This window comes from Natator depressus, chromosome 1 (genome assembly GCF_965152275.1).
Source record: "Natator depressus isolate rNatDep1 chromosome 1, rNatDep2.hap1, whole genome shotgun sequence".
NCBI lineage: Eukaryota > Metazoa > Chordata > Testudines > Cheloniidae > Natator > Natator depressus.
Window position 1 is genome coordinate 52,015,349 of NC_134234.1, and position 27,474 is coordinate 52,042,822.

The 27,474-nt window shown below is 41.8% G+C and overlaps 1 protein-coding gene across 2 annotated transcripts in view; it reads right to left on the minus strand.

Moving 5' to 3' along the window:
- Positions 1-12,760: 12,760 nt before the first annotated feature.
- ALG5 (ALG5 dolichyl-phosphate beta-glucosyltransferase) overlaps positions 12,761-27,474 on the minus strand; it is a 48,274-nt gene continuing 33,560 nt past the window's right edge. Inside the window, exons 8-9 of one of the 2 annotated variants that reach the window (XM_074959869.1) lie at positions 16,304-16,389; positions 12,761-14,403 (exon numbers count right to left, since the gene is read on the minus strand). In XM_074959869.1, coding sequence (XP_074815970.1) covers positions 14,291-14,403; positions 16,304-16,389 — 199 coding nt within the window. In that variant the 3' untranslated portion in view covers positions 12,761-14,290. The remainder of the gene's footprint in view (positions 14,404-16,303; positions 16,390-27,474) is intronic. The other variant, XM_074959860.1, reaches the window with a different exon arrangement.

The window sequence follows — 27,474 nt, forward strand, 5'->3', positions numbered from 1 at the left end:
CTCCATTTTGTCTCTTTCTTGCTCAAGCCTTTGGACTATGAACTTATACTAATGGGAGCATTCCAACCAAGGGACTGAGGACCTTCCAATGATTTGGAAGCAGCCAAAGACTTAACATAAGCCAGCAGTTTATTCCATCACTGCTACAAGCCTGAACCAAGACATTTGCAATTATTGTATGTATTTGATTTCTTTAACCAATTTTAACTCTCACCTACCTTTTCTTTTCTTTTTTTTTTTTGTTTCTTTCTACCTTTCTATCTTTAGATACTAAAGGATTGGCAACAGCATGATTTTGGGGTAAGATCTGAGTTGTATATTGACCTGGGTGTGTGGCTGGTCCTTTGGGATCAGAAGAATCTGTTATTTGATGAAATTGGTTTTAAAGAACCACTCTTATATAAGTCTAGCATTTTTGGTGGTGATACAAGGACTGGAATGCCTAAGGAAACTGCTGTTCTGACTTCTTGTTAGCCAGTGTGGTGAAACAGAAGTTTACTTGTGTTGCCGGTTTGGTATATCTCACGGGAGAATAACCTCCAGTTTGGGGGGATGGCCGCCCTATTTCTTAGCAGTTTGTCCTGAATGTGGGTATTCTCAGTTGTGACTCACAAAGGCATGGTTACAGGGGGCCCGGGGCCAGCAGCACCAGCTGCCAGGGGCCACCGAGGGCAGCAGCTGCTCCAGCCACCTCCGGGACTGCCCACACGCTACTGCTCCCACTGCCCCCCGGAGTGCTGCTCAGGCGGTCCTGGGGCCAGCTGCCCGAGCAGTGGCTGGTGCAGCGGGCCTGGGGGCTGTCTGCAGAGCTGCTCCAGCAGCGGCGGTTGTGGCTGTCCCTGGAGCCAGCTGCTTGGGCGGCTCTGGAGTCAGTCACACTGGCTGCTGCAGAAGTCACGGAGGTTGCGGAAAGTCACAGAATCTGTGACTTCCGCGACCTCCATGACAGACACCAAGCCCTAATAATAATCACACACATTCATTCTGGACAGTGAAACTTGGCTAGGAATCACAGCTGTTCTAGCCAAGCTGCACTGTCCAAAATGAATTTGTGTGATTATTATTATCAAATACTGATGAGCTCATCCCTATACAAGTTACATAAGGCATTTTCTACCCCAAAAATGTGCAGTCTAGAAAACAGACACAGAGGACCCAGCAAAATGTGTATGTGTGGGTGGGGGGACAATTGAATATCATGGACTGGTGTTTGTGGGCCATATGGAAGAAATTACTCTCCAGAAGTGATTTAACACCAGGATACCAGAGAGTTGTGACACTTACTCTATTGTTCCTTAACTTAAGCATCTTTGCTTCTGTGATGTTTCTTTATTGTCATGAGGGTGCCTGTCCATAAGGAACTGGATTGAAAAAACTCATTTCCATAGGCCACTAGGATAGCCTCCAGGCCTCTTTCATCACGATCCACCTGGCTGGGATTGATTCACCCTGATCAAGAGGCGAAAGACTCCTGTTACTGTTTTGACAGTCACCAGCTTTTGGAGCAATACTTTTCCAGCTTTTATATATTAATAAAGAGATCGGGAAAGGAGGCGATCCATGAGGCAATCATGATCGCAAGAACCTCTTCCATTTTTGTTTGTAACTGTATTACATCCCTACAGCAGTTGGTAGATGGACAGATAATTAGGAAAGCATTAGATGTGTTGTTAGCTTTTTTAAAAAATGCAGTTTAGCAGCTGGAAAAAAGAGCAAGCCAGCAAAACGTGACCAGTTGGCTCTCTATGGACCACTAGTGGTGCATGGATTGTCATTTGAGAGTTGGTGCTCTAAAACAGCTAATAAAAGGGCTGGTCTACACTACAAAGGTAAATCAGCTTAACTACATCACTCAGGGCTATGAAAAATGGCATGCCCTTTGTGATGTTATTAAGCCAACCTAAGCCCCGGTGTAGACACAGCTAGGTGATGGAAGAAGGGGAGGACTACAGTGACCTGGCTGGAGGGTTGAGTCACAAAGGATCACCTCGACTCCTGGAAAGAGAGGGGCCATGGTGCAAAGAAGGGGGCATCAGACTTGAGTGGAGCTAATCCCCAGATGTGGCCCAGGCACCCCTAGTAGCGAGTGAACCCCATCACACATACCCTAAGATTTAAACTTTGTTCTGGAAATATTTTGCCACCGTGGTTTTTATTAATCAGTGGTTCTGTGATCATGTGTGTTGTTGTAGCATTCATATTTCAAGTTGTCAGCTTTCACTTTGGGGCCAAAAACACACTGTATCTGTAAGAGGTTCACACACTGTTCACTGCGACTGGAAAAGAGCCAGAGCCTCATCAAGTTTGAGAATCCCTGACTAATGCAATCATATAATTAATCTTCTAAAAGGCTTCTGTATTCGAAAGCTATGTTCATGTATTATTCCTCTGCAGTGGAAAACAAAGGGCTGCTAGGACTACCCTCTAGGGTTCTGATTCTGCTGTCTGATCTGTGTGGGTTAGCTCTTAACGCTGAGCAGAGTCCCGCAGAAATCAGTGGAGTGCCGCAGACGTACCGTGGTCCATCCACGCAGATCAGATTACAGGATCCAGGGACTAATGGTATAAAATGTTACTCGACTAAGGCACAACCTCCGTCTAATGCAAAACACTAGGAAACTGGAGCCAATTAGTTTTCCTAAGCTTCTGACAATCTACAAGGACAACACACATTTTGGGCACATGGCTCATTTACAGCTAGATGAATGTTTATTGCAGGGGTTCTCAACCTTTTTCTTTCTGAGCCCCCCCACCCCCACCATACTATAAAAATTCCTCGGCTCACCGTTGCTACAATAATGGTTTTTCTGCATATCCAGTAGATTAAAAGCCAGGGCCAGCATTAGGGGGTAGCAAGCAGGGGAATGGCCAGGGGCCTGACAGCACAGGCAGCCCCACGAAGCTAAGCTGTTCAGGCTGCAGCTTCAACCCTGTGTGGCTGGGCTTGGGCTTGGGCTTCAGCCCCGGGCGGCAGGGCTCAGGCTTCGGCTTTCTGCCCTGGGCCTCCACAAGTCTAACGCCGATCCTGCTCTGTGGTTTATTTTCGTGGACCCCCTGAAACTTGCTCAGGGCCCCCCAGGTGGCCCCAAACCCATGGTTGAGAATCACTGGCTTATTGCACGGAACAAGGACTGCACAGCATTCAACTATATACACGGGTAATCATAAAAACCTCTCCAACTGGGAAAATCATCTCTAGACCTGCCCGAAAGTTAAGTCCATGATCTGCCTCCCATTGTAAATGTATAACATGAAACTCATAAGAAAGAGTTAACTTATTGCAAGGACTATTCAAGGGACTTGTTCTCCTAAGTCACTTAAGTGCTATTGAAAATCCCACCATAGATAGCTATTAACCCTTCCATCCTGATTCTTAAGTATTCTTTCTGCTCTGCATTGACTGTAAATTGTAATTAGTACCAAGTGGTTATAGGATGAGGTTATAGCGGCTGAGGATGTTAGGGAGATTCCCAAACCTGAGACGTCTTTTGTAGGTGACAAATCTGAGGAATTGTCACAGATTGAAGTGTCACTAGAGGAGGTTTTGGAATTAATTGATAAACTTAACAGTAACAAGTCACTGGGACCAGATGGCATTCACCCAAGAATTCTGAAAGAACTCAAATGTGAAATTGCGGAACTATTAACTCTGGTTTGTAACCTGTTCTTTAAATCAGCTACTGCACCCAATGACTGGCAGATAGCTAATGTAACGCCAATATTTAAGAAGGGCTCTAGAGGTGATCCTGGCAATTACAGACCGGTAAGACTAACGTCAGTACCGGGCAAATTAGTTGAAACAATAGTAAAGAATAAAATTGTCAGACACACAGAAGAACATAAATTGTTGCGCAAAAGTCAACATGGTTTCTGTAAAGGGAGATTGTGTCTTACTAATCTATTAGAGTTCTTTGAGGGGGTCAACAAACATGTGGACAAGGGGGATCCAGTGGACATAGTGTACTTAGATTTCCAGAAGGCCTTTGACAAGGTCCCTCGCCAAAGGCTCTTATGTAAATTAAGTTGTCATGGGATAAGAGGGAAGATCCTTTCATGGATTGAGAACTGGTTAAAAGACAGGGAACAAAGGGTAGGAATAAATCATAAATTTTCAGAATGGAGAGGGGTAACTAGTGGTGTTCCCCAAGGGTAAGTCCGAGGACCAATCCTTTTCAACTTATTCTAAATGATCTGGAGAAAGGGGTAAACAGTGAGGTGGCAAAGTGCAGATGATACTAAACTGCTCAGGATAGTTAAGACCAAAGCAGACTGTGAAGAACTTCAAAAAGATCTCACAAAACTAAGTGATTGGGCAACAAAATGGCAAATGAAATTTATTGTGGCTAAATGCAAAGTAATGCACATTGGAAAAATAATCCCAATTATACCTACAATATGATGAGGGCTAATTTAGCTACAACTAATCGGGAGAAAGATCTTAGAGTCATCGTGGATAGTTCTCTGAAGACGTCCACGCAGTGTGCAGCCGCAGTCAAAAAAGCAAACGGGATGTTAGGAATCATTAAAAAAGGGATAGAGAATAAGACAGAATATCTTATTACCCTTATATAAATCCATGGTACGCCCACATCTTGAATACTGCATACAGATGTGGTCCCCTCATCTCAAAAAAGATATACTGGCATTAGAAAAGGTTCAGCAAAGGGCAACTAAAATGATTAGGGGTTGGGAACGGGTCCCCTATGAGGAGAGATTAAAGAGGCTAGGACTTTTCAGCTTGGAAAAGAGGAGTCTAAGGGGGGATATGATAGAGGTCTATAAAATCATGAGTGGTGTGGAGAAAGTGAGTAAGGAAAAGTTATTTACTTGTTCCCATAATATAAGAACTAGGGGCCACCAAATGAAATTAATGGGTAGCAGGTTTAAAACAAATAAAAGGAAGATCTTCGTCACTCAGTGCACAGTCAACCTGTGGAACTCCTTGCCTGAGGAGGTTGTGAAGGCTAGGACTATAACAGGGTTTAAAAGAGAACTGGATAAATTCATGGAGGTTAAGTCCATTCATGGCTATTGGCCAGGGTGGGTAAGGAATGGTGTCCCTAGCCTCTGTCTGTCAGAAGGTGGAGATGGATGGCAGGAGAGAGATCACTAGATCATTACCTGTTAGGTTCACTCCCTCTGGGGCACCTGGCATTGGCCACTGTTGGTAGACAGGATACTGGGCTGGATGGACCTTTGGTCTGACCCAGTATGGCCATTCTTATGTTCTTATATGTGCACATATTTATAGCTTAAAAAATTATTTCCTTTCGAGAAGTATTGTAATTGTTTGGGGAGGGTGAGATTATGGAAAAAAATAAAAGCATTCTCTCACACATTAATTAATGTCTTATGACATTATAAACTGCCACTAAATGTAAAGATTGTATTCCCCAAATACATGCATAATAGCTCCGTGGAGCTGGGAATTGATTTGTTCAGCACTCTCTCTAACTGAAGGAGACGTGATTGAGAAGCTTGAGGAACCTACCAAACTGTTGGGTGTGTGAAGACTGTGTGACCCTCTATGGGAGGTCAATGAGCAGAAGTTTCTGCTGAATGGACTCTTATGGAACTCATGGCGAGTCCTGAATGCTTTAGGGCTTAACAAGTAAACTAGAATAGGGGTTACTTGTGGGGTTTCGAAGTGGGGTCTTTATAGTGCTCAAATACAGAACCTCTTCCACTTTGCTTGGTAAGTACAAGCCAAAATGTTCTGGACTTCAGTAGAGTAGTTTCTGTCTGTGGCCAGCCAGTATCCGGCTGTAAGATGCAGCGATGCTTGGTGTGGGTGTAGACGCTGGCCTTCACTCTGCATAATCATATTGGGCTGAATTGGAAGTATGAGGTGAAAGTGTGGCAGAAGAGCAAAAGGCAGAGAGACTCTTCTTCTGGAACATTTGTCTCTTTCTGGAAGGCTCTGAAGACCTCTGTTGGCCACAGTAGTGGAAGGAAGTCTGCCTCTGTCATAGGCCTCAGAGCTACCCTAAATGCTTTCTTCTTAGGGCTAGTGTGTCCACTTGCAGGGACTGCAGAGTGGCTTTCGAGTCCTTTAAAGTGTACAAGGCTTCATTGGTGTGCATGTTGAAAAGGTCATACCATTCAAAAGGTAGGTACTTGATGGTTGATTGTACCTCTTTTGATATCCCCACAAACTCAACCATGGAACCCTGCACACGGTGATGAGGTTCCCATAGGCTGCACTGCTGTGTCAGAGGTATTGAGAGCAGCCTGAAGAGAGGTGGGGACTACTGGTTGCTTTAGCTCCTCCCTGTGCTCCTGTGGGATCCTTTCCACAAACTGTGACAATCGGTCTGAGTTTAGGAAGTCCTATTTAGCCAGCAGCACCTGGAGTTTGATATGCACATCTATAAGCTGGCTGAGGAATAAGCCTTCCAGACAGTCAAACTTATTTGGAACCTTATCCCACGGTATCATTTTGCTTGGTCCCTGCTGCATAGACCTTTTGTGGTCTGCTGCAGTCACCAAAGATCCTGGGGTTGAAGCTGGGATTTGCCAAAGGTCCTTAACTCGTTCCAGCAAGCCATCATTTGTTGGCATTGCCAGTCTATGAGGGACTGAGGAATGTAGGACGTCTAACAGTTTGTGTGATTTTTTTCCTGCACGCTCTCTATTGGAATTTTCAGGGTATTGGCCACTTGCCATAAAAGGTCTTGAAAAATATGGTAGTCATTTGGCTGGGTTGGGATGGCTTCAGTGAAAAGCTTCATTGGGCAAAAAGGAGGCTATCTTCATTGGGATGTGATGGTCATCTATGTCCTGCTCCTGATGTGTGATGTACCATGTATCACTGACTCTCATGAGACGGTATATGTGGAGAGGGAGACCTGACTCTAGAGGCAGGAGCAATGGAAGAACTGTAGAGGCACAGATAGGCTCCTTAAGGTGTTGATGGGGTCATTTGGTGATCCATCAGTGCCGAGGTGTCAGGAAGACCTTGAACTGCCTCCTGGCTTGGATGTACCTGGTCCCAGGGAGGGAGACCTGTCTCGGCGGTCACCCTAAGTGGTGTTTTTCCTGATCCCTTTCTTCTGAAGAGGAGGCAGAGGAGGGCTTAGTAACTGACTGACTCCATAGTCGACAAATGAGACTTTCTCGAGGATGAGTGAGCCCTCGAGCTTGGGGTAGACCCGCAGCTTACCAGAGCACTTGCAGAGATGGTCTGCTCGGGTTTGGTGGTATTCTTCCCATGAGGCTCAGAGGAGACCCTCAAGGAATACTCCAAGAGGAAAAAATTAAGGAGGGATTTCCTTACTGTTTGTGACCTCATAGAAAAAGAGGAACATATGGAGCATTTATTGGGGATATGCATTTCACTGAGGCAGAAGGGCTCTTAGTGCCACCATTGATAGGAATAGCTGCCTCACAAAAGAGACAGGGTTTAAGTCCTTAAAATTTGGATTCCGCTACCTCGGGAGAGCTCCGGTACTCAGAGCAACTTCTCTAAAGTTGAAGTTTCTTTCTGCCTTTGTCTTTTTTGACAATGAGCAGTAAAGCTACACTATTCTAAAGTGCACAACTTTCATAACTACAGCTAATTAACAGTAACAATGAGAACTAGAAAGAATAAGAGATGAAACAGTGTGCAGAGAAGGGAATGCTGCAGGGTTCCATTTTGCTCTCAGGGGCAACTGAAGGGCTTTTGGGGCTGTTCAGCCCTTTATGCCCTCAGGTGGGGAAGTGCAAGGCTATGCAGGGCACAGGGGCAACCCCAAGAGATGCTCCAATCCAGTCTCACAGGGGGCATGCATGTCAGAAGTGGAATCCACGTGGACAATTACTTGAAGCACAACCCAGATTTCTTGACTCAGTCCACTATACCACACCTGTTCCCCCTGAAATAACCTTATAGAATATAAAATCCTCAACCCAGACAAGTTTATATGTAGGCTTGGCCGACTTTGATTTTTATTTTTTTTTTTTATAAATTTGACAGATAATGTCAATGCTTGTTTTTAGGCATTTTTTTTTCAATTTAAATTTTCATAGTTGTGGGAAATTATGGGGGGGAGGTGTCAGACAATAATTATTTAATGACAGCAGACACTGAGATGTAAAAATTGAAAGCTTTAACACACATTGTCAACATCACATATCAAAATACACAAAATAAATAGCCTTAAATCAAACTCTAATAAAGTTCTCAAGCAGCATTTTTCTTCCCGTGCCTAGCTGTAAATTTCAATTATTATTGATGGAAATATTTTTTCGTCAGTCTGTGTACAGCGAAATCAATGTTTATTGACTTTTATTGATAAAAATCTAATCCTTCTAAGCATATTTATATGTAATGGGGCTTAGAATTTAGAATGAAACTCTTTGCCATTTATAAAAGCTCTAATCGCTAAAGGGGCCGTTTTTTATGCTATCCCCTAAACACCCATATTTTATTTACACACATCCAGTAACTGTACCACTAGAACTGCAGCTAGTACAGTGCTGCCTAAGCCCAGGTAGGTGCCCCTTTGTCCCATTACTAGCATCTTTGGGCTCAGGAATAAGCCAGGACCAACTGGCATCACGGGTGGACGCTTTCTCTCCTGTTGGGCCGCTGGAATCATATGTAATACTGCTGGGATTACCAGTGGGATAGATACAAGGTGTTGGAAGTGAGACCATCGGTGCCAGTGGAGATAGGAATTTTAGGAAGCTGATACTCTCTTGAAGTGAGACTGAAAGGTTTCTTAATGGCTCATGTGTTAGACCTTCTTTGGGACTCAGATAAGTGGTTTTTTTTAGGCAGGGAAACTTGCTCTCTTCTCAGCTGTTTCTTTGTGTGGTGTGTGGGTGTGAGGGAAGGAAAAGCTGATAAAGACAGCATAGTTTCCCTGCTAATTACTCTTTAGTATAAGCTTATGCCCAAATAAATGTGTTCGTCTCTAAGGTGCCACAAATACTCCTTGTTCTTTTTGCTGATACAGACTAACACAGCTGCCACTCAAACTCTTTAGTAGTATCTTTCATTCCAGGATCACCAAACACCACATGAATGAGGTAGGTAAACGTTTTCCAGATGAGGAAACTCAGGAAGAGCACCCTCTACATGGGAATTTTTCAAAAATTTCGCATCATTGTTCACATCAGTTCAGCCTCACTATTGCTAGCAAGGTTAATAATACAGCACTGCCAGTTACCCCTAATGCTTTAAGGAATGTGTCATCTCATCTTGCTCAGGTAAAATTTTGGAAAATAATTTTTGTTGTTACTTTAAATACCAAAAAGGCAATACATTCAGTTCACTGTGATTTTTTGTTTTAGATTCAACTATATGTAAAAACCACATTAGCTGAAGCTCTATTAACTGGATCAAGTTATATTCAAACCTCTTGGTAGAGCTAGTACTAACTGGACTGTCTGAACAATTTGCTTCAGACAGACTAGAGAACTGATGAAAAGGGGTATAATACTACTTGCTCTGCAAAGCCCCTCACAGTAATTGTCTAGCAAGGTTCCTCTGCAACTAACTTTACTGTAAGTGAGAAAAGGTGGGTGAGGTAATATCTTTTATTGGACCAACTTCTGTTAATGAGAGAAGCTTTGGAGCTTAATCAGAGCTCTTCTTCAGGTCATCTTTTGTATAGTTACTGTAAATGGTGCATCAAATATTTTTATGCATGGATACGTGCCAAAGACAAAAGTGAAACTTCCCGAATTATTAAACAACATAGGTGACAACGCCCGTTTATCTGTTTTGCATGTTGTTTCATCAGTCAAATTTTGTCTGACGTGTTCGCTACATGGACACTGAAAGCTGAGAAAGTCATTTGGGAACCCAATGCCCAAGATTTTCAAAGTGGCTCTTCAATTCACATCAGTCCTAAACAAGTAACCTGATTTTCAAAGGTGCTGAGCATGAAGCTGCTCTCATGGTCTTCAGTGTCTGCTGCAGGGTGCTCAGCATGTTTGAAAAATAGGGTCACTCGTTAAGGTGCCTAAATATGGATTTAGGAGGCTAAGATAATAATGTTAGAAAATAAGTTATTGAATAGATTTCCCCAGAAAATTATTGGCAAAACCATCCTAAGAACAATGAAAATGTTACCAGGACTGCAATATCGAACATCTTTCAAAATATCTCTTTTGTACTGCAGCATCATGCATTTAAAAGATGAAATGTTATTCTGATCAAGTTAATGTCTTTGGTGAGATGGGTGAGACCCCAAGTGAAGCTGAACCCTCTAATGCTCCTTTAAACTGAATGGGCTACCCTATGGTAAGTATGCAGGCTTATTACCGGAACATTCACTACAGTTCATCTCTGTTTCAGGGAAATGAAACACTTGCACACTTTGGAAAAGGCAGGTATGCACTCAGCATTTATCTCATTTACAGCATGTAAATAAATGCTTATGTATGAAGTTGTTGAAAGGATTGGGAGCCTGCTAAAAATCTGGCACACTATATTGACAAGTTAAAAACGGATTTGTTCTTAGCCCCAGAAGTATTACTATGGATTTGCAGAGTGCTCGAATGCAAGTACTAGGGTTTGCAGAATGCTTGAAGGCAAGGGGGCTTAAAAAAAAAAAATCAGAAAAGGATAATTGTCTAAACATATCTAAATGAGCAGCTTGACAATCACATAACTATAATTACAAATAGAAGGCAGAAATGGTTCATGGTAATAAAAATGGTGAAATGTAGAATAATGTACAGTACAGCTATACATGTTCTATTTCCCCTTCCAGCGATCAATCTTTTAAATAGATTCACAGGTGAGGGTGGCTGTCAGGATATGATCTCAGATGTATGTTTTATTTTATATAATATTGAAAAAAATAGCAACAGTAAGAAAGAGAGGCTGGGGCTTAATATGACAATGTTAAACAAAGGCTAAGGGACAAATGTTAAAATATATGTAGTAAATAACCATTGGGATAAAGAAAAATTATGTTCTCCCATTCTCTTGCCTGTATTTGATCTATTTGTAGATTGTAACTTTTCTGTCTGTGAACATCTAGCACACTCTTGGGTACATGGTAAATTGATAATTATGGGTAGAAGCAATACTAGTATAGGGATTCAAGAATAGATATTGAAGGTGTGTATGCCACAGCTCAGGATGTATCTGTACTTTTCAAACATTAATTCAGTTTAAATTTGCATCACACCTGTGTAAAAACTAGTTGTAAAACTAATCTGGGCATTTGTTGCCAGTTGGTATGGGAATGTCCTCAGATATTTGTTTTGAATTCTGTAACTGGTATATTGAATAGAGTTCTGCAGAATGAACTGGAGCCATCTCCTGCCTTTCGCTGCTGACACTTCATCATTTTGTTCATTCTGCGCATTCCAAATGGATTGAAATTGCTTTATTACTTGTGCCCAGGTGCATTGCCCTGAAATAATGCTGCAGTGTCATTGAGCCCCTGGACTGAGAATATAGAGCTAAATTCAGGAGTTATACCAGTGATGGATTTGGCCTGTGATGTACTGTGTATCTGCAGAAAAGGTTATCTATCAAAAAAGATCAAAGTGAATCACTGTCCTTTACTGGAATAAACAAACTCCCACGAAGTATCAGAATTATGTCATTTTATTGTCAAACACAATAAAAAGGCAGTTACTCACTTGTAATGGGTGTTCTTGGAATCTCTTGCCTCTGCTGAGCCACATTTGGAACGGTTTAGCAATTAAATCCCTATCTCCTCTCTGCAGGAGAGCATGTAGACTTCAGACTCCACCAGGAGCTTTGTGGACTTCAGAAAATGTGTGGCACCCTCAAGACAGACCAACTGTAGTGAACAGTTTCAAAATTAACTCTCCAACTGTTCCAAAAATGCTGCATATGAACTTTTTTCAGACCAAATTTGTAATTTCCAGGTCAAGCTACTAAAAAAATTGAGAATATTTTATTAACAGAACAGAATTACTACTCAGGCTTTTTTCCTGCAGCAGTCATGATCCAAATGTCTTGTCAGATTATATATAAGGGGAGTGTGCTAAAAGACAACATATGGAAAACGTCAGGGAAAAGTTTATTGTGAAGTTGCATTACAATGGATATCTATACACATTCTTAATGATGGAGTCTCTGCTCCACCATTGCTTCATATTATCCAATAACAATGGAAGAATCCTGAGTAAAAGAATTAGATGAATTTTAGGGCTTGTCAAAATTTAAAGAATTTATTGTTTTCTTTTTGAAAGGCTATTTTTCTACAGAAAATGGCCAGTGAAAAAAACTTTTGATAAATTTGACAGCTTTTTATTAAAAATTCTCTTTTGCAAAACTTTCTGCCACATTTATCAATTTTTGTCCAACGTTTTCAAAATCACTGATGTTTTTCGTTTACTGGAACCTTCATTACTGAAAACTATTTTCAGGAAAAGAAACATTTGGATAATGATTCAAAACCTGAAGATATTGATTAAAGTCCTGCAGAAAATTTTAGAGAAATGAAAGTAGGTCAATTCTGAAAGCTGTGAAACAAATAATTTTGAAGTTTGTTTTTTGCCAGCTTCATGATGAGATCTGATTATTTAAGCCTCTCATTTTAATTTTGTTATACACAGATTTATGATCAGTGTTGCTCAAATGCATAGTAATTTCCATAATCTAATATAATGGTTTTTACCGACAAATCCTGTGATATTTAATCTGGAAGGATTGCTTACTAATATTCTTTTAATGCAGGTATTTTGTGTGTAGTTTTCTTGGTTTAAAGAAAAACCCAACAACTGAATTCCCCTAGCCTCTTTCTAAGAAGCTGCCAAAAATAATCAGTTGAAGTTTTCAAAATCAGACTGAGGCAGACACCTTGCATGGAAAACTGCAGCCCAAATGGTTAGTTTGAGAAAGTTATAAGCTTCTGAGAACATGATCTTTTCATGGGAAACATCAAACAACCTTAACAGGTGATACTACCAGCCCTGCCTATCACATCAGTAGTGCATAGAACACTTACCACAAGTGAGCAGTTATCACTTTATTCTGGTTAATGCAGCAACCAGTCACATAACTCATTCGGCAGAAGTGACAGATCTATATGGACCAGAACACCAAAGGAAGTGAAGACTACAAAACAAAAACTGAACATGTTCATTGAGATTTTATTTCAGTACTACTTCATCCTCCAGAAAACTGAGGTAACCAAACCCTAGAAGTGTATAACAACTTGTAAAAGGAGAAGAGACAGATTCCAACTTAACATATCTGAAAGTACAACTGGTTGTACACTCCATTTTCTTTGCTTTAAACAAGCTCATGGGAACAAATTCTTAACAAAGTGGGAAACGTATTACCCTTTATGGTAGCTTCAAGAAACTGGTTTACTTGTTTGGCAATCTAAAACGGCAAATGTCAAAAAAACTCATTTGTAAGTTATGCTCCATGATAGGTTGAGATACTTTATCAATAGAAAGCCCAGCCCTTAAAGCGGAAAGCTCATGACCTTCACAGCTAAAAACCAAACATCCTTAACACACACGACCCCCAGCAACTCCAAGGTGTCAGTCTGTTAGTATCAAACTACTTTCTCCCTGGCCTCTGTACAACAGTTCTTGAGGCTCCCAGTCTAGTACATACAGTATTCACCTGAATGGCCAGATTGTATCTCATTGTAAAAGAGAGCATTTTAAAATTAAATGTGCTTTCTTTTGGAAATGTTATGGTCCATGGGGAGTGAATATGAAGTAAGATCTCAGACTTAAGTGTTCTAAATTGCAGGTCAAGATAGATTACAATTGGAATTTTATGAGATTACTGAACAAGTTCTCAGGAAAATAGCGCATTCGTTGTATAACACAGTAAAATCCATTAATATCAACCATACCATTTAAAGATTTAAAATAATAGCCTAAATCCATAGAAGTAATTTAATACCGCTATTACCAATTCCAAATCACAACATGTGTGTGTGTTCAAATACACAGAAACAAAAAGGGCTTTGGTCATCCACAATATTGCACTTCATGGGATATGGGCTCCTTTTAATGTGCATTAACGGGAATTCCAAGTGCACAGTGAGACAAAATCAGATTTGTTTATTTAATCTGGGTGAATTTATGCAAGAACCTTTAAAGCTGCTACAGAACAAAAGAAAAAACAGATGCTGGGATCAAAACGTATGTCATTTAAAGATGCTTTTTCTTTCAGGTTATAGAAACATTTGACTATCGGCAATTTTATAAAATATACGTACATTGCAAAAATGCAATACATAACAGCAGCAATGAAGAGTAACCTCAGCTTTCTTCAACATTTTAGTTCACTCGAAATAGTTCTCATGCTCCATTATGTGTAATAATGCATTTGGAGAATGTAAATAACCTAATTAGATTTGCTTGTTTCGAGACGCCAGGCACCAGTCAAATACCTCAGTCGTATAAAAAGAAGATCCCTGCCCATCTGCAGCCAGCTCCAAAAAGGAACCAGTTTCGAACCTATGGTTAATAAAAGATACAAAAAAATCAGAGGGACAATGTTTAAACAAGTGTTCACCTTCAATAAAGTTAACATCAATAAGATAGATTTAACCAGAGAACATCTGCATTGTTAGCTTATTCAGCACCATGATTTAGCCCTTGACTTTAATAAACATTTCCACGTGAAAAGTTAATGCTTTATAATTTAAATTATATTTGAAATTATACTGAGAGTGGGACATTCTAGGTCAGAAATAGATAGTGGCTCAACATATGCTACAGTGGCATATGTACACAAATTTACTGCTGGACAATAAATCACACTTTGTTCAGGCAACTAGAGTTAGAACCTGAGCAAAGGTAATTGGAAGAAAGCATGTGTTTGTTTTTCTTTCCTAAAATCACTCAAGACACAATCTTAAAAGCACTAGCACAAACCCTACAACCTATCCTGAAGGATGACCCAACACTCTCACAAATCTTGGAGACAGGCCAGTCCTTGCCTACAGACAGCCCCCCAACCTGAAGCGAATACTCATCAGCAACCACATACCACACAACAGAACCACTAACCCAGGAACCTATCCTTGCAACAAAGCCCGTTGCCAACTGTGCCCACATATCTATTCAGGGGACACCATCACAGGGCCTAATAACATCAGCCACACTATCAGAGGCTTGTTCACCTGCACATCTACCACTGTGATATATGCCATCATGTGCCAGCAATGCCCCTCTGCCATGTACATTGGTCAAACTGGACAGTCTCTACGTAAAAGAATAAATGGACACCAATCAGATGCCAAGAATTATAACATTCATAAACCAGTCGGAGAACACTTCAATCTCTCTGGTCACACGATTACAGACATGAAAGTTGCGATATTACAACAGAAAAACTTCAAAACCAGACTCCAGCGAGAGACTGTTGAATTGGAATTCATTTGCAAATTGGATACAATTAACTTAGGCTTGAATAGAGACTGGGAGTGGCTAAGTCATTATGCAAGGTAACCTATTTCCCCTTGTTTTTTCCTAGCCCGCTTTCCCCCCCCCCGCCCCCTTTCCTCAGACATTCTTGTTAAACCCTGGATTTGTGCTGGAAATGGCCCACCTTGATTATCATACACATTGTAAGGAGAGTGATCACTTTAGATAAGCTATTACCAACAGGAGGGTGGGTCTGTGTGTGTGGAAAAAAAAAGGGGGTGGGGGTGGGGAGAAAACCTGGATTTGTCCTGGAAATGGCCCACCTTGATTATCATACACATTGTAAGGAGAGTGATCACTTTAGATAAGCTATTACCAGCAGGAGAGTGGGGTGGGGGGAGAGAAAACCTTTTGTAGTGGTAAACACCCATTTTTTCATGGTTTGTATGTGTAAGAACATCTTCCGTATTTTCCACAGTATGCATCCGATGAAGTGAGCTGTAGCTCACGAAAGCTTATGCTCAAATAAATTGGTTAGTCTCTAAGGTGCCACAAGTACTCCTTTTCTTTTTGCAAACAATTTAACTAACCCTTCTTCAATAGGGCTAGACATCATGCTAGGTAGAATGTGCTCTCTCTGTATCTTATAGCAGAGTTCCCTACAAGCTGGAAAGCAAAAGGCACTGTGAGAAACCTGAAGCAAAGAGGGTGACCTAGGGGAGCCTGTACATGGGAGAGGTGAGAGTTTTGGAGCCATCACAAGAAAGGGCCGGAGAAAGGAAGTACTGGAAGTGGAGCCATTAGGGAAGCTGGCCAGCCTTACTGCCTTCAGGTCTTTTACAACTGGAGGGCTGTATGAGGAGAAGGGTCAATGCAACAGGTCCTCAAGTTTGGAAAAAAGTGTTTGTGTCACTAGAGGATGATACAAAGGTATTGCTTTCTGGACTGACACTCAAGGGGATGGGAGGTGGGTAAGCAATTTACTCACCATCAATTTCAGTCCAGTTGACAGCAACCTCTGCTATTGGTATTTTCAAGAGCTGAGCTATGTAAAGAAGTTCCACATCAAATGCCCTGAAATAGAACAGGAAATAGTAAATTCATTTGTATTTATTTTCAGAAAAAAGACCACCGCAGTGTTAATTAAATCTCTGTTCTGGTGTAATTTAAGGCACTTAGTGTGCAGTTATCAAGTTTATACTGATACTCTGAAGGTCAGATTCACATGAAAGATCAATCCGTTATATAGCTGAATGACAGAAACTAGCCAGGGTACAGATTACAATACCTCATTGCACAACACATACATTAAAAGAAAGGATGAAGTGTTCGTATCAGCACTCACACTTTCCATTTGGTCACAGTCAAGATTTAGATCTTTGTAGAGCTTCCTTGCAGCACCAAACTACTACTCTAGTGTTTTCTCGGGTTTCAACTGCACCTGAAGCTCCTCTTCCCTTTCTTGATGTTGCTGTATGCTGATGTGAAACACTCTCCTTGTTTTCTTTGAGTCAAAAACCAATGCAGAAGGGAAGTGAGGAAGCAGAGAAATGATGGGAGCTGAGGAACAGCTGGGAGTGCATATAAGAAACCATTATAGAGCCCTTTCACTCCTCAAGTCTATCATTTTTACTGGCAGGCTCTGCTCAGAAGAGATCCACTACTAGAACAGATGGGGTAGCAGAAGTCAGGAGTAGGTGCACTGGCCAAGTTCACACAGTTTCTCATTGCACTATGTCTAGCACTAACGAACACCATAAGACCTACACTTAAGCATGAAGATTCACTCATTTCTTCACCCCACTTGTACAGCTAAAATTCCTCATCTGCTCAGCATTCTTCAGGCCTGGTTTTCATAACAGCTGAGCATCCACAGCTCTCACTGAGGTCAATGGGATACATGGATGATTGCTATTAGACATAAAGGACATGATTTTCAGTAAATAGCTATCTACATATAACTTGTGCATTGCAAGGGTGACTAGAGATAAATTTAAATCTCTAGTAAGTCAGTATTTCTCTATATTTAGTTGCATATACTAAGTACTGAACCCCAAATATTCTGACTTCTTGTTCACCTGTCATTAGGTTTCTCTTTACACTTAAACATTTGTTCTTAGACAGCCACGAGTAACAGAGGTCTTTTTTGAAACAGTTCAGGAATATTAAGTGTCTTATCTGAATTAAGATAATTTTATTTCAGACTTTCATATAGGTCGCTCACAAATTCCCTGTTTCTTAACTATTTCTAGGCAACGACTAATTTTAAATGCAAACATTTGTTAAAGAATGCGAACACTTATGCTCTAAGTCAATTGTTATTGATTTTTAGAGTGACATAAAACATTAGCACTTCCTTTTCAGCAACTGCATTGTCTAACTAATAAAAAGATATAGTTACATAAGACAATTTGTGCCTTCAACTGTCCAACCAGGATATCCATTATAGTCCTATTTGAAATACCCTCTTGCTTTGATTTAAAAGACAACATATACATTACTATATTTCTATAAGAAGGCATAGAACCATTTCTGTTGTTAAAGGTTGGGGGAGGTTAAAAGTTTAAGTAAAGAACATTTTCAAGTTTGAAAGGTTTTCTTGGGGACGGGGAAGGAAGAGGGTACCTGTTGAAAACTTCAGGAACTTAGTGGCCATAAGGCAGCTTTAGCTAAAGGGTGCATACCTCTTTTAACTCTCATATAACATAGAATCATAGAATATCAGGGTTGGAAGGGACCCCAGAAGGTCATCTAGTCCAACCCCCTGCTCGAAGCAGGACCAATTCCCAGTTAAATCATCCCAGCCATCCTCTTTGGAACCCCCTTTCAGGTAGTTGAAAGCAGCTATCAAATCCCCCCTCATTCTTCTCTTCTGCAGACTAAACAATCCCAGCTCCCTCAGCCTCTCCTCATAAGTCATGTGCTCTAGACCCCTAATCATTTTTGTTGCCCTTCGCTGGACTCTCTCCAATTTATCCACATCCTTCTTGTAGTGTGGGGCCCAAAACTGGACACAGTACTCCAGATGAGGCCTCACCAATGTCGAATAGAGGGGAACGATCACGTCCCTCGATCTGCTCGCTATGCCCCTACTTATACATCCCAAAATGCCATTGGCCTTCTTGGCAACAAGGGCACACTGCTGACTCATATCCAGCTTCTCGTCCACTGTCACCCCTAGGTCCTTTTCCGCAGAACTGCTGCCTAGCCATTTGGTCCCTAGTCTGTAGCGGTGCATTGGATTCTTCCATCCTAAGTGTAGGACCCTGCACTTATCCTTATTGAACCTCATCAGATTTCTTTTGGCCCAATCCTCCAATTTGTCTAGGTCCTTTTGTATCCTATCCCTCCCCTCCAGCGTATCTACCACTCCTCCCAGTTTAGTATCATCCGCAAATTTGCTGAGAGTGCAATCCACACCATCCTCCAGATCATTTATGAAGATATTGAACAAAACCGGCCCCAGGACTGACCCCTGGGGCACTCCACTTGACACCGGCTGCCAACTAGACATGGAGCCATTGATCACTACCCGTTGAGCCCGACAATCTAGCCAGCTTTCTACCCACCTTATAGTGCACTCATCCAGCCCATACTTCCTTAACTTGCTGACAAGAATACTGTGGGAGACCGTGTCAAAAGCTTTGCTAAAGTCAAGAAACAATACATCCACTGCTTTCCCTTCATCCACAGAACCAGTAATCTCATCATAAAAGGCGATTAGATTAGTCAGGCATGACCTTCCCTTGGTGAATCCATGCTGACTGTTCCTGATCACTTTCCTCTCATCCAATATATTAAACTAATGAGAGGTGTTAGCTGCTAGTGACCAGGATGGATTTAAAAAAATAATCACGATTTCAAAAATGTGTTTTCATGTTGTTAATTCTTTACTTTCTTCCTATTTTATACCCTTAAATTGCTGAAGTGGGTGTTCTGTACCTGGTTCCTTAATTGGTTTCCTAATTATTAGTAGAATTCCAGATTTTACATACTTTTTTGTTAAAAAAAAAAACCAAAAAACTTTCACACTTAAAATGCTCATCTGTGCTGAAGAAGAAAAGTCCAGAGCCTCTAACATACCTACTGGAAGAGTATCACATACACAAATACAAGATTGATAAGCAAACAGTGCCAGCTATAATTGCAACCAACACCACTTTCCTGTATATATTGAACTTCCACAAGTCAAGAAAGCTGAAATACTTTACATAACCAGGCTGTACTCCTCCATCAGGGTTTTTAGTTTGAAGTCAATGGGATTTGTGCTCCCAAGTCACATAGGTACTTTTGAAAATACTACCATTAGGTCCTCAAAATACGGCTTGACAATTTTGGCCTCTGTGCATGAAGAGTTCACAATAACTAGATGTGACAGAATTCAATTTTTATTTTTTGATAATTTCAATGGAGAATATCAATGTTTATTTTTAAGCATTTTTTTCGATTTTCATTTATCTAAATTTTCAGTCATGGGAAATTATGGGAGAGGGATCAGACAATTATTTAATTACAGTAGATGCAGCCATTCAAAAAGTTAAAGCTCTAACTGTTAAAACACAAATTGTCAACATCATGTCAAAATATACAAAGTAAATATTCTTAAATCAAACTCTAATTTCTCAAGCAGCATTTTTCTTACTTGGCCTATTTGTAAATTTAGATCATTATTGATGGAAATTTTTTTTGCAGTTTGTGTGTGTACTGTGGAAATGACGTTTATCAACATTTACCAATAAAAATCTAATCTCACCAACCCTGTCACTCATTGTTAAAGTCTAAATAACTTTCATTGCTAACACTGAAGCAATTTTATTTTGATGAGACAAAGATTTTGTCCCCCTAGGAAGCGTGTAATAAAAATAAATTTTATCTGCGATGCTGCAAACACTTATGCACATGCTTAACTTTAAGCACCAGCAGTCTCACTGAAGTCAATTTGATCATTCAGGTAAAACAGTTACATACCAGCTTAAGTGTTAAAAGGAGCAGAGCTTTAACTCTATATTTTATATTTTGCCAATAGCATTTGTAAAATGTAAATAATTTTTAAACCCTTACAGCACTGACATTCAAAGAAAATAAACAATCAATCATTTAGAATGTAGTTTGTTATACATTTTAATTTGAATTTGCCATAGCAAATTTTGAAATTAGTTTTACAAAGCCTCAGCTAGATTTTAAAAAGTTAAGCAATGCAAATCAGTCATTTAAATCACTCCCCACTGCTGCTGACTGCCTTTTTACTACAGTCTCTTTGAAAACAAGAGTTTGACTGGGGGAAATTAAAGGGTTTAAGATTTAAAAGAAACTCTTGCTTTTAAATAAAATTGTTAAATACCTACCTTGCTTCTGCCCCCTCCCCCCATCTAGGGCAAGATCCTTGCCTCTGCTCTAGACACTTTATGTTACATAAAATTGCTGGCCAGAGAAGTGTAAAGGGGCCCATAAGTCCCGTATTTGTCATGGGGAGGATTCCCCAGTGCAAGAATTGAGGAATGCAGCCATAAAGCTGTCCTCCCATGATCCCCTTATGTGTCCCTGTGCAGGTGGTTTTCTGGAGGTGGGAGGAGCTGCATCAGACAACACTGTGAAAATTCCAGGAAGCACTGCAAGTTAACCCATAGGACAGCCTGGGGAGGCTGCTGTAATTTAGAGGAATTGTCTAAATTATGCTGAGGGACTCTCCAGCCCCCTTAACAGACCAGGATCAAGAGGGTGCAAAGATGTCTTAAAGCAGCTGCAGTTTCCACTCCCCTGGACTGCAAACTCTGAATCTTTCCTATAATCTTTATGGTATTTTGACAGAGGCTATTGTAGAAAGGTGGTCAGTAGCATGCAAAAGAGACACAAGCCTCTGCAGATTGTCAGATGAGTTAGAAATGCTGCTTCCCCCATTCCACTCCAAACCACCCTCCTTTCAGACAAAACCGTACAGGACTTTAACATAATTAAAAATAATACATTACAATTAGTGAAGCAGCAAGAATATACCTCAAAATAGGTGCTAGTGCAGTAATCCAGAGAGACACCCCCATACAGTCAGATACCGCCACAGTCAAACACAAGTGATTACACATTGGCCTCGTCACTACACCACTAAAATAGGAAATTCAAACTAATGGTTTCCATGGCAACTGTAACTCAGCCATATTGCACATATATATTCAAAAAGCAGAACTATTAACATTACCCTGTACAACAATAGAAAAACGCAATAGGTGCAGAAGGCAGCCGAGTTAAGTTAGCTAGGGAACCAGAGGTTTGCAATAATCTCAAATCAAGATGACTTCAGAGTGGGAATAGGGCCCATTAGCTGCCACAAAAGCAGTTATCGAAGTAAATGAATTTGTCTGAATGTGCTGAATCTGTTCCAAGTGACGTTGCTGTTTAAAAATTGTTTAAAAAACCCCCAACAACCTACGAACAATTGAGAACTGAACACTATTTATTAACCCTGCCTAATTACTCCAGTTTGTTCTATTGAAATTCTAGGTTTGTATTACTTGTCATTTCTGGCTGACATTTTAGATTTGTAAGCAAAGATATGTTCATTTGTTATATTCACCTCTGAATAGCTGCAAACAAGCTTTTAGCTCTAATACAGTGGTCTCCAACCTTTTTACGCCCAAGATCACTTTTTGAATTTAAGGGCAGGATCTGCCCCTGCCCCGCTCACTCCATCCCCCCTCCCTCCCATGTCGCTTGCTCTCCTGCACCCTCACTCACTTTCACTGGGCTGGGGCAGAGGTTGGCGTGCAGGAGGGGGTAATGGGGTGCTGGCTCCGGGAGGGGGACACTTACCTCAGGCAGCTCCCAGTCGGCGGCGCAGCGGGGCTAAGGCAGGCTCCCTGCCTGCCCCAGCCCCACTCAGGCACATCAGCACCTCCTCCCCATCACGAGCCGGGCCACCCTGCCAGCCTGTAGTGCACCATGTGGCCACGCCGCTCCCGGAAGGGGACAACGGGCTTCTGCGGCCCCTGGGGGAGGCACATGGTTCCATGTGCTGCCCCCCTCTGCAGGCACTGCCCCCACAGCTCCCATTGGCCACAGCTCTCCGTTCCCAGCCAATGGGAGCTGCGGGGATGTGCTTGCAGGCAGGAGCAGCGCACGCAGACCCTTGCCTCCCCCCCGCACCCCACGGGGCCTCAGGGGTTTGCTGGCCATTTCCGGGAGGGGCATGCTGGAGAGTCTCCAGGATTGACCAGGCGTTTGACGGGTTGGTGACCACTGCTCTAATATGTTATAATTCCATAATACCCATTACATGTATTAATTGACTAGAAATCTTAATAGAAACAGATCATTTAATTGTCCTATGTATTACACTGCACTAACTGGTCTAAAAATGTTGCTCAGCCTAGGGAACTAATGAACAGAGTTCAATCATCAGCTAAGCACTATTGTAAGTTTTACCACCTTATAGAAATTGATTAATGCAATGCCAGGACATCACTATCCTGCTGAAGTAACATTAAAAAAGAATTGTGAGCAAATTTTAGTGACCAGGAAAGTAAAGGACGAACATCCCTGGCAAGAATGTGCTCCCTCTCCCCGACTGCATGTGATGATGAACATGTCCTAACCTTGAACCACTCCCTCCTCCCATGTTGAATGCCTAAAGGAAAAGGACTCATGGGTGGGATACTACTGGGGTACATTTCAAGGTGTATGCACATCCACTATCAGAGTTAGTGAGGAAACAGATTGCAACGTATTCAGTAACATGATGATAACTAGTTCTACATCTCGTCAGACCCAGATGGTGCACTGGAATCTACTGTCTTTCTATAATCACAATATGAACAAGGGTGAACTAGCTGAGGCTTAATCTGGACAAGAGCAAAGTGACACTAGTGGATTTGGAGGTTGTAACCTTATTAGTTGGCAAGTGCGATATCTGCACCCAGATTAAGGAAGTGCACCTGCCATTTGCGACTCAGGTTCATAATCTTGGAGTTTTATGAGAGCCAGGACTGCTTTAGGAAGATCCAGTAGTGCACTTATTTTTAATTGTGTTCTAACACAGGTTAATGAGCACGATCTTAAATTGTAGCATAGACAAAGGAGTAAACATTTGTTCCTGGTTGTATTTAACCCTAGGAATTTGTTCCTTAACCTATGATGCAATTTAAGATTGTTTTAGTTAACACATGTTAGAACATAATTCGAAACAGCATGTGTGATATTCTGTACCTTGGGGCAGCGCCCTGTAACCCCCATATTCCTCATTTGTATATGACTGTGATCCTACATATGAAGCGTGCCTTGTAAGGTATCAGGGAAAAGGTTATGACCTGCTGAAAGTCATTTCTCTATCCATATACGTATATCATTAATGCATATGAAGTTATGAGAATTGTGTTCTATAGCCGTCACGAAAATAATGCTGTAAGTTGGGGAATCAGCCAGATATTAGCTCACCAAAGGCAAGAGAAAGGAATGTAACCAACACCCGGGGCAGGGTATCAATCGAACCATCAACAGCCATTGTCCAGCAAAGGAGCTACAATTCAATGATTCACCTGCATGAGGCCACAGCAGGGGAATTGCTCAACCTTGCCTGGAGACTCAGCAATGCCCCCAGACATGCCTGGACTTGTGGTCCCCAAGCACATGGGACTGAGGTTATAAAACAGATGGGGGGCCTTTTCTCCTGCCCCCACCTACGCTGCAAACAACAAAGACACTGAGAAGAAGACTGAAGATTCAAACAGAGGAGACTGACCCAGATTTAAGGGACAAATCTGTATATTAAGGACTGCAATATCCAGTGGGGTGAGAAAAACTGCTTAATATACTTGCTGCCAAGTCTAATAGGGTTGAGAGTTTACACTGCAAACTTTTTTTTTTTTCCTTTTGGTAACTGACTTTTTGCCTATCACTTAAAATCTATCTTTTATAGTCAACACATTTGCTTAAGTGTTTATCTTTACCAGTGAGTTTGTATGAGGTGTGTGGCAAATTTTCTCTGGTTTACAAAGGCTGGTGAATATCCACTTTCCACTGATGAAGTGGTGAACCAATTAATAAATTTGCACTACTCATCTTGAGCAGTACAAGACGGTATATTCTTGGGGTACAGTACTGGGAGCTGGGGGGAATTTGCTCTGATGCCTGTCTCTGTGTGATTCATGAGTGGCTCTGGGAGCATTCATGCAATATAGCTGGGTGTGGGGCTCCACATGCTGTTGTGCTGAGTGATCACAGCTCCTGGAGGGGTTTGCTGCTGGTCACTAGCAAGGCATTGTGAGAGACAGGCAAGGCTGGAGAGAGTTCAGGGGGCACAGCGGTCCCACAGTCCTAGGCTGTACCCCGGGGATCCTGTCACAGCATGCACAAGCAATCTGTATCAATTTCCAAATCAATTGTGCTCAACTTCCAGTATGTTTATCCTGCCGGCCCTGCAAACTCACCCTGGGCTCTGAAACTCCAGCCCAGCTTTTTCCTGCTTGTGCATCATCACCAGCAACAAGTGTTTTCCAGGCCCTTTGTTATACATGTGAGACTATCTGGAATGTAGGCCTTATCTAGATTGGCAAGGGCTTGCCGGTATAGTTATAGTGGCAAACCCATTTAGTGGAGACAGATTATACTAGCAAGAGTTCCCCAAATGAAAAGATACACTGGCAAATTTTTGTTGGTATGCCTGCATCTACACAAGGTTGTTTCATAGAATCATAGAATATCAGGGTTGGAAGGGACCTCAGGAGGTCATCTAGTCCAACCCCCTGCTCAGTGCAGGACCAATCCTCAACTAAATCATCCCAGCCAGGGCTTTGTCAAGCCTGACCTTAAAAATATCTAAGGAAGGAGATTCCACCACCTCCCTAGGTAACGCATTCCAGTGTTTCATCACCCTCCTAGTGAAAAAAGTTTTTCCTAATATCCAACCTAAACCTCCTGCACTGCAACTTGAGACCATTACTCCTTGTTCTGTCATCAGCTACCACTGAGAACAGTCTAGATCCATCCTCTTTGGAACCTCCTTTCAGGTAGTTGAAAGCAGGTATCAAATCCCCCCTCATTCTTCTTTTCCGCAGACTAAACAATCCCAGTTCCCTCAGCCTCTCCTTGTAAGTCATGTGTTCCAGTCCCCTAATCATTTTTGTTACCCTCCGCTGGACTCTTTCCAATTTTTCCACATCCTTCTTGTAGTGTGGGGCCCAAAACCGGACACAGTACTCCAGATGAGGCCTCACCAATGTTGAATAGAGGGGAACGATCACGTCCCTCGATCTGCTGGCAATGCCCCTACTTATACATCCCAAAATGCCATTGGCCTTCTTGGCAACAAGGGCACACTGTTGACTTATATCCAGCTTCTCGTCCACTGTAACCCCTAGGTCCTTTTCTGCAGAACTGCTGCCTAGCCATTCGGTCCCTAGTCTGTAGTGGTGCATGGGATTCTTACGTCCAAAGTGCAGGCCTCTGTACTTGTCCTTGTTGAACCTCATCAGATTTCTTTTGGCCCAATCCTCTAATTTGTCTAGGGCCCTCTGTATCCTATCCCTACTCTCCAGCGTATCTACGTCTCCTCGCAATTGAGTGTCATCTGCAAACTTGCTGAGGGTGCAATCCACACCATCCTCCAGATCATTTATGAAGATATTGAACAAAACCGGCCCAAGGACCGACCCTTGGGGCACTCCACTCGATACCGGCTGCCAACTAGACATGGAGTCATTGATCACTACCCGTTGAGCCCGACAATCTAGCCAACTTTCTATCCACCTTATAGTCCATTCATCCAGCCCATATTTCTTTAACTTGCTGGCAAGAATACTGTGGGAGACCGTGTCAAAAGCTTTGCTAAAGTCAAGGAACAACATGTCCACCGCTTTCCCCTCATCCACAGAGCCAGTTATCTCGTCATAGAAGGCAATTAGATTAGTCAGGCATGACTTGCCCCTGGTGAATCCATGCTGACTGTTCCTGATCACTTTCCTCTCCTCTAAGTGCTTCAGAATTGATTCCTTGAGGACCTGCTCCATGATTTTTCCTGGGACTGAGGTGAGGCTGACTGGCCTGTAGTTCCCAGGATCCTCCTTCTTCCCTTTTTTAAAGATGGGCACTACATTAGCCTTTTTCCAGTCGTCCGGGACTTCCCCAGATTGCCATGAGTTTTCAAAGATAATAGCCAATGGCTCTGCAATCACATCCGCCAACTCCTTTAGCACTCTCGGATGCAGCGCATCCGGCCCCATGGACTTGTGCTCGTCCAGTTTTTCTAAATAGTCCCGAACCACTTCTTTCTCCACAGAGGGCTGGTCACCTCCTCCCCATGCTGTGCTGCCCAGTGCAGTAGTCTGAGAGCTGACCTTGTTCGTGAAGACAGAGGCAAAAAAAGCATTGAGTACATTAGCTTTTCCCACATCCCCTGTCACTAGGTTGCCTCCCTCATTCAGTAAGGGGCGCACACTTTCCTTTGGCTTTCTTCTTGTTGCTAACATACCTGAAGAAACCTTTCTTGTTACTCTTAACATCTCTTGCTAGCTGCAACTCCAGGTGTGATTGGCCTTCCTGATTTCACTCCTGCATCCCCAAGCAATATTTTTATACTCTTCCCTGGTCATTTGTCCAATCTTCCACTTCTTGTAAGCTTCTTTTTTGTTTCCCCCAACCCCTTCCCCTGATATAGCTATGTCGGTTAGGGAGGTGGTTTGTTTAGGTGTTTTGTTTTTTTTTTAAAAAAAAACCTCTCCTAGCCAACAGTTAAGTTTAGGCCAGGCCTTAGTTAACAAATAACTCTGCAGCAAATCCAACTCATTCCCTTATTTGTATTGGCTCTGCAGGACTAAGAGGAGGGACAAAACTTGTGTCACTAAAGCGAGCGGATACAGCAAGACTTGGATCTGTGGAATAAGAAGGTGCCATTTTACCAGTAATATTTGAGATAAAAGTGCACACTTAGTGCTTACATTGGAGAAACAAATGAAAGTTAATTATTTTTACAATGTTCACTAGCTCAGCATAATTTTAAGAAGAAACAGTTGGTACCACAACACGAGGCACCCTCTTCAGGCAAAATTATACAAACCTAAAATGTTTCTTCCCATCAATCAGCTGTGAGTTGCCTAACAAACATAAATTTAACTAGTCACAGAGGTACAGAAAGCATCTAATTGTCAATCATTGAGAGGAATAAAAAATACACTT